This window comes from Osmerus eperlanus, chromosome 12, assembly GCF_963692335.1.
Source record: "Osmerus eperlanus chromosome 12, fOsmEpe2.1, whole genome shotgun sequence".
Taxonomy (NCBI): domain Eukaryota; kingdom Metazoa; phylum Chordata; class Actinopteri; order Osmeriformes; family Osmeridae; genus Osmerus; species Osmerus eperlanus.
In genome coordinates this window covers 9,034,166-9,041,331 of record NC_085029.1, presented here as the reverse complement: position 1 = coordinate 9,041,331, position 7,166 = coordinate 9,034,166, and the positions used below count along the sequence as shown (strand labels likewise).

At 41.8% G+C, this 7,166-nt stretch overlaps 1 protein-coding gene across 1 annotated transcript; it reads left to right on the top strand.

Moving 5' to 3' along the window:
• Positions 1 to 784: 784 nt before the first annotated feature.
• On the top strand, positions 785 to 5,792 carry si:ch1073-13h15.3 (inactive all-trans-retinol 13,14-reductase). The gene is made up of 11 exons (XM_062475594.1): positions 785 to 1,012; positions 2,091 to 2,273; positions 2,362 to 2,603; positions 2,719 to 2,914; positions 3,150 to 3,347; positions 3,435 to 3,554; positions 3,666 to 3,804; positions 3,996 to 4,105; positions 4,196 to 4,362; positions 4,510 to 4,669; positions 5,036 to 5,792. The coding sequence occupies exons 1-11, from the start codon at positions 856 to 858 to the stop codon at positions 5,200 to 5,202; spliced, it is 1,839 nt and encodes a 612-aa protein (XP_062331578.1). The 5' UTR covers positions 785 to 855; the 3' UTR covers positions 5,203 to 5,792.
• Positions 5,793 to 7,166: the final 1,374 nt, after the last annotated feature.

Below are 7,166 nucleotides of genomic sequence, written 5' to 3'. Positions count from 1 at the left end.
CAATGAATGTTTACTTCTTATTGTAATGTTCAAACATTTTATTGATTGGTTAAGAGACTTAAATAAATTGTGGATTTTTAAATCAATTATTTGCATTGATAAAAAGTTATGGAATTAAAGGATTCATTTTTTGGTTAATAGGAAAGCTAGTTAATTCCACAGATTCCAGTTATATAAAGTATTTTATAGCTGTTATCACTTCACTTGGGCAATGTTTATTTTATTCAGGTATGACGTTCTACCCAAATTTCTACCTTAAACATGATTAGAAGGCTTTGTTAACTAAACTTCCATAACAAATCCATAAAAAAGATGTATGTGTATAAAGTCTATGGAGGATTTGCACAATTCCTCACTATCTTAATTACCTTATCTGATAACACTTAAGTAATTTAAAACTGGAAGATAACTTTTGTTTTATTGTTATGATTATTTGGACCTGGTGGAGGCTAGCCTACTGCTAATTTCAGCTTTGGTCAAAAGCATTTTCTTTGTCAAGTCTTTTTTGTTGACACTTCAAGGATAATCTTTTTCAGCTGCCAAGTGCAGTGTCCATCCAGCACTGTGGTGCTTAGTCAACCATTTTGTGTAACCATCTGACTAGAACATCCTTGCAAAACATACCTCATGCAGGTGTTTTATCTTTATTGCCCGCTATAACATGATAATCCTATCACGTATAGTACTAATATAATCGGCAGTTACACAAACACACTTTCTCGTCGTACCAACCAGACCTTTGTCACTCAATACGATAAAAGGGGCTTGATGGGGCAAGGCAGTTTCAGAATCACCAGGTTTTAAAGCTGCAAACTTGGTTTCCTGCTCCATAGGCTGTAGCTGAACTCTTTGATCATGTGGCTGTTGATATTTGTGGTCTGGTTGGTGATGTGGGCTGGAGGGTCGTACTGGTACCTGTTTGGCAAGCCAAGTCCCTTCTCTATAGAGTCTGTGAGACCGCCGGGCCCCAGGGAATATGACCAGAAGAAGAGGGACAAAGTGATCAAACAAGGTAAAGATGATAAACAAGTCTTCCTGTCTGGCCTTCAGACCTTCAACACTTCTGCAGTCTTATGGTCTACTACATGTTTTAAAATGTAGCTACTTTAATTCAAGTACAATTTCAATTTCCCAATAGTTACAGATATGATGTCTATAGGGTGATTTACTTGATAAGTTTATGTACTGTGTCAGGCTATTCTGCATTAGGCACCCTGTTTCAACACAGGAAATCATAATTTGACGACGGTATGATACAATACATGTTCCAAAATGGTAATTTTGTGATTGATCTAACCTTAAGATGGGATTCTCTGTGTTACTCCGTCTATAGCTTTAACACTGAGCCAAATGTCAGGTTTCTTCTTCTTCAATGTTTCAGTAATCAATTTTTATCCACTTCACAGGGGATTGGCCTATGAGCTTCACTAGTGCCCTATTAGCCAGCATTACCTGTTTCCACCTCTCACGACAATGACGTTAGGGTTGGACTTTGAGAGGTTTAGTGAATTAATATAGATAGAGAGAAATATAACATAATTCAAATAATATAGATAAATATTGTGGGGTCCTCATTGTGACCTAAAGCTAATGGGAGTCAGGTGGCTGAGAGGTGAGGGAATCGGGCTAGTAATCCGAAGGTTGCCAGTTCGATTCCCGGCCGTGCCAACTGACGTTGTGTCCTTGGGCAAGGCACTTCACCCTACTTGCCTTGGGGGAATATCCCTGTACTTACTGTAAGTCGCTCTGGATAAGAGTGTCTGCTAAAATGACTAAATGTAAATGTAATGGGTGTCAGTATTTCTTAAGGAGGATTAAACTGTTGTAGTTCCAGTCCTGTTCATCTCCATATGCTGTGCTGTTTATCTTAATTAGATAATTACTGATTGATGATAGTAGCGGTCCATGCCATTCAAAGACCGTTTACAGCTTAAAAACAAAGATGCCAATTGTAGTAGTAAGATATCTTGGGCCAACCTTCAGACTTTTGCCTCCAAAGAACATAACCTGGTTTCTTTATTTACAACTTGAATTGCACACAGATAAGATGTAAGTGTTCAGATAAGAATTGTGATATCTTCCGTTTGCAGGTTTCAGTGTTGACAAAGTCCCCAAAGACTTGGATGTCATTGTCATCGGCAGTGGCATAGGAGGCTTGACGGTTGCAGCCACGTTGGCTAAAGTGGGCAAGAAGGTCTTAGTGCTGGAACAACATGATCAGTCTGGGGGCTGCTGCCATACCTATGTGGAAAAAGGATTTGAATTTGATGTTGGTAAGAAGTCGTGTTTGTGAGAAATAGGAGGATGTGTACATTTTTGAATGTAAGCCCTCACACTGAATTGTCACGATTTCTCCTGAAGGACTTCACTACATTGGCCAGCTCCACGAGAACAGCCTTCTGCGCATCGCCTTTGACCAGATCACCGAAGGCCAGTTGGAGTTTGTCGAGCTGGACCAACACTTTGACACCATCCAGATTGGGCTGGGAGAGGAGAAACGAGAGTACACCATCTTCACTGGCAAGACGGAAATGGAGGCTCACCTCAAGAAACAGTTCCCAGATGACGTCGCCGCCATTGAAACCTTCTTCAGAATCATGAAGGTATTAGATGAGTCGAGGGTGGGTTTTTTTTGGCATGGGAAGCACAATTTCTGACTAGGGCCAACCCTAACCCTTTTCCCCCACAACTGTTCTCAAAACTGTTTGGTTGTGGCAGGTCTCAGCTAAGAAGACTCATTACCTGGCCACGTTGAAGCTGATTCCTAAGTGGCTGGCCCTTTTCCTGGTGAAGACACGAATCGCCCACCTATTTTCCCCCATATTCACCCTCTCTGGGACTGGAGCAACAGATCTCGTCAGCACTCTGACCAGCAACAAAGACCTCCATGTCATCTTCTCCTACCTCTTCTATGGTGAGTTTTCCCTTGTCTTCCTTGAGGGTTTAGGTTGGTTGAGGGGCAGTTGTATGGGCGTATGTGAAGCCCTCTGTGACATGCTTGCGTGTAAAAAGGGCTATACAAATACATTTGATTTGATTTGACTTATCTTTTTATCTCTTGGTTCTCTCTCCCAGATCACTGGTAAAGCACTGGTTAACTAAATGTGACTTTTCATTAACAAAGCTTTTTTCTTGACATGCTTTTCTAGGTGTGCCACCTAAGGACTCCAGTATTGTCATCAATGCCCTCCTGATTCACCACTACAAGAGAGGAGCGTACTACCCCCGGGGAGGGGCCAGTCAGATCTCCTACCACATAATCCCTGTCATCCAGAAGTCTGGAGGCAATGTCTTGGTCCGAGCACCTGTCACCCAGATCTTAGTCAACAAGGAAGGGGCTGCTTATGGTAGGTCAAAGTGTATCTACGACCGCTGCCTAAATAACTCAGATAGCCAAACCGATTCCTAACTTCCTTGTTCTTGATCGTGTGCAGGTGTGAAAGTGAAGAAGGGTCAGGAGGAGGTGGAGGTGCGTGCTCCTGTGGTGATTTCCAACTGTGGCATCTTTACCACCTTCCAGAAACTACTGCCTCCAGAGATTAGCATGAAGCAAGGTAACTTATGCTCAGAATGAGGTTCAGACTTTTTTTCTTGCCAAATACCGAAGTCCGAACACGCTTACGTAGTAGGTTTAGCAGGAATGAATATTCTATCTTTTTCCCCAGATGTTCAAGATCGACTTGACATGATGAGGCATGGCCGAGGATCGTTCTTGGTTTTCTCTGGTTTTGATGCCACCCAGGAGGAGCTTGGTATTGTGTCGACCAACTTCTGGCTGTTCAAGAATAATGACATGGATACTTCGTGAGTAAAGTTGATTACTGTTGCCTTACTTTCTTCACAAGGTGGTGCTATTGCCTAGATATTAACTCGTAAGATTTTCAGAAACATAGGGTTGGTCACTGTTGAATTCTCTGGCCTGTTGTAATGTAATATAATGACACTGCATGTATAAACAGAACATCCAAGTTGATATAATTCCTGTTTTTTTTTAGGATGGATGAGTTCTTTGCCCTGAGCAAAGAAGACGCACCTGAAAACATTCCCATGATGTTTATTACATTCCCCTCTGCCAAAGACCCAGAAGCCAAGAAAAGACACCCAGGTAATGAAAATAGTATCAACAGTACAATGGCATTGTACCTTCGGATAACATTGCCTGAAGCAGAGACTTAACAAACTGTGACACCCACAGGGAAATCCTGCATGACGATACTAACCATGGTCAAATATGAGTGGTTTGAGGAGTGGAAGGACACTGCAGTGAGGAAAAGGGGGGATGAATACCACAACTACAAAATGAGATATGCTAATCAACTCTTTGCCTGGGCCTGCACCATTTTCCCTAAACTAAGGGAAAAGGTATGACCTTCTCTTTCTGTCCAATTGTCGGTGTGTACGTTAGAGGAAACTGTTGAGCGTGTACTTGGTGTGTGTGTGTCACATAAACACACAGGCCCATACATCTCAAGAAGATTTTTCAATGATGTTTCTGTGTTGTGTTGGTAGCTGGTCTTCCAGGATGTGGCCACTCCTCTCACCAACATGCACTACCTGGGAGCCCAGCGAGGGGCCATGTACTCAGCTGAACACAACCTGGACCGCTTCCATGCCGAGGCTGTAGCCAGGAACAGGTGCAACACTCCAGTCAAGAACCTCTACATCTCAGGTAGGATTTCAGCTATATAATAACCAAATATATCAAATCTAAATGTATTTGTTTAGAATGTTTTACAAGCAATGTCACAGAGGGCTTCACGTATGCCCATAGAACTGCCCCTCAGCCAACCTAAACCCCCAATGAAGACAAGGAAATCTCCCAGGGAAACTCATTGAGAACGAAATTAAAGAAACCTTGGGAGGAGCAATATATAGGGAATGATAGAAATTATTTTGATGTTGTATCTACTAATATAGATCGGATCGTGTGTTGAGCTGTGCACGACAGTCATTCCATGTCTCGTGTGTGTGTGTGTGTGTGTGTGCGCTTGTCCGTGTGTGTTCCTGTATGTGTGTGTGTGCGCGCGCGGTACAGGCCAGGACGTGTTTAGCTGTGGGATTGCAGGTGCGCTACATGGAGGCCTGCTGTGTGCTTCCACTGTGCTGGACCACATCGTCTACATCGACCTTCTTTTCCTCAAGAAGAAGCTAAAGAAGCAGAAGGCTAAAGAGCTGGCCCTGCTGGCTAAGAAGATTGAGTGAGACTCTAGCTCCCCTACAGAACTGTGGCATAACTGCATGTTAAAAACAACATTTGAACACTCAAATGGACTAAGGCCTGGAAGACTAGGGACTGGAGCTTACACATTATTGTGGTTCCGAAATCAACTTCAGTTTAAAAACATTGGGCAAACCAGGCCCCTCTAGAATCTGATCCTTTCCGAGTTCACCTTGAGCATAAGTGATACATGGGGTATGTTTCCGGTAAGTGGGCCAGTAAATGAGGTGCAACACTTTGAACGAATGCTTCTTAAATATGGATGCACAATCCTCATACATTTCTGGATTCCATGAACTCATCATATGATCCCAATATTTGGACCAAACAGCATCTCTCCAAGGAAGAATTATAATCAAAATATGTGTTCATGAACACCTCCGTAGTTTCATTTAATAGCTTAAATTTGTAACTACAAAATGTCAGTAATATTGGATGGTGATCACCCTGCCTCAAAATGTAATTCAGTATTAAATACTTAACACTTATAAATCGCAAAACAGTAATTATTTATTTGAAAACTCCCATGCTATCAATAGTTAGCCAAACTATGATTTTGAGAAGTGAAAGCATACAACTATTTCTTTTCAACATTAAAATGTATAATATTGTGCTTCTTTTTCTAACTGAAAATTATTGTATATTGTCTGATGTTGTCAATGAAATATTCACAATTCACATATAGATAATTTATTCAGAATCCATGATGGAGGCCAGCCTTAATGGCGAAAATACACTTCTCAACTCTTCTAAAAATCTTAAATCATAAATGCAGTTAACATGAGCAAAGGGTGAATAGTTGAAACAAATCAGTCATATCTAAATAATCAGAGGCTTAACGTTTATCCTAAATTTACCTGACAGACCCCTCGTGGGTCTCCATGTTTTCCCACCTATGTTGTTCTGACCTGAGTAACAACCCTGTGCTGTTTGAACAAGAGCTGAAATCTAAAGGGTGAGGAAAACCTCAGACTTCCTGAACTAAGTGAACATTTCCTGTGAAGGCAGAGCAGGTTGGTTGGCACGCTGTGGTTTGTAATGGAGGACCTGGGGGATCCTGAAAGATGAATGCCCCCTCTGTCACGGTGCGCTGTTTAAACGTGCACCTCTATCCCCCTGCTGAATAAACCAGTTCCCCAAGTTTCTGGACAAAGCATTAAGAAAATTGGCCCACTTATGCTTATGTTCAGATTTTCCTTAAATAATTGAATTTGATGTGGATAAACTGTAAACAGACTTCAGACAGTTTTGTATTTTGCCATGTTTCATTGAATACCTGATTCTTACTGTACCTGTTGGATCTGTTCAGTACAAAAAGAGAGGTTTTGACTGAATGAGTGTGGACACTGGACCAGACTGGAAAGGAATAAAGTTAATTACATTGCCCCAGCCTTTATGGAAATCCAGCCAACCAGAGTATATAATTACCAGCCTGTAATGTGCACTTCTTCACCAAAAATAGAGGTCAGCATTACATCTAATTCTTACTTTTCTACAGCCTCTCTGACTCACCAAATGAAAAAAAAGAACACGAGGTAAAAGTCCACCAAGGATTTCAGGGCGTGTTGCATTATTTTCTCTCGACAGACTGTCCTAAAGCTGTTAAAGTAATCAACATAGTATAGGGCTTTGACTTCTTCCCAGGCCTCTAAAAACAAGGACAGTGTGGAGTAATTAAAGCAACCTTTTCCATGCAACTGCATACTGTTTTAAAGCAAAAGCTGTATCTCTGTGTGGTGAATTCCAGGGGGGCATGGATCTCCTCCATCCCACTCTGCTTTTGTGGGTGGTTTGTACACGTTAAGGCTTGCTCTTGTATGACTGTCAGAGGCCCAGGAGAGAGTTGCTCTTAAAGAGTGTCCGGTATCACCTCTTTCTATCAACCCCTCTAATATACAGTTAACGAATGTTGTGAGACTGCCGTTCAGCTTTTCATCGTCATACTCCT

Excerpts from the sequence above, each read along its gene's own strand:
- si:ch1073-13h15.3 (XM_062475594.1), top strand. The coding sequence starts at position 856 with ATGTGGCTGTTGATATTTGTGGTCTGGTTGGTGATGTGGGCTGGAGGG. Across the intron at positions 2,604-2,718 it reads CCTTCTTCAGAATCATGAAG|GTCTCAGCTAAGAAGACTCA; the intron begins GTATTAGATGAG and ends TGGTTGTGGCAG. Across the intron at positions 4,670-5,035 it reads CAAGAACCTCTACATCTCAG|GCCAGGACGTGTTTAGCTGT; the intron begins GTAGGATTTCAG and ends CGCGCGGTACAG.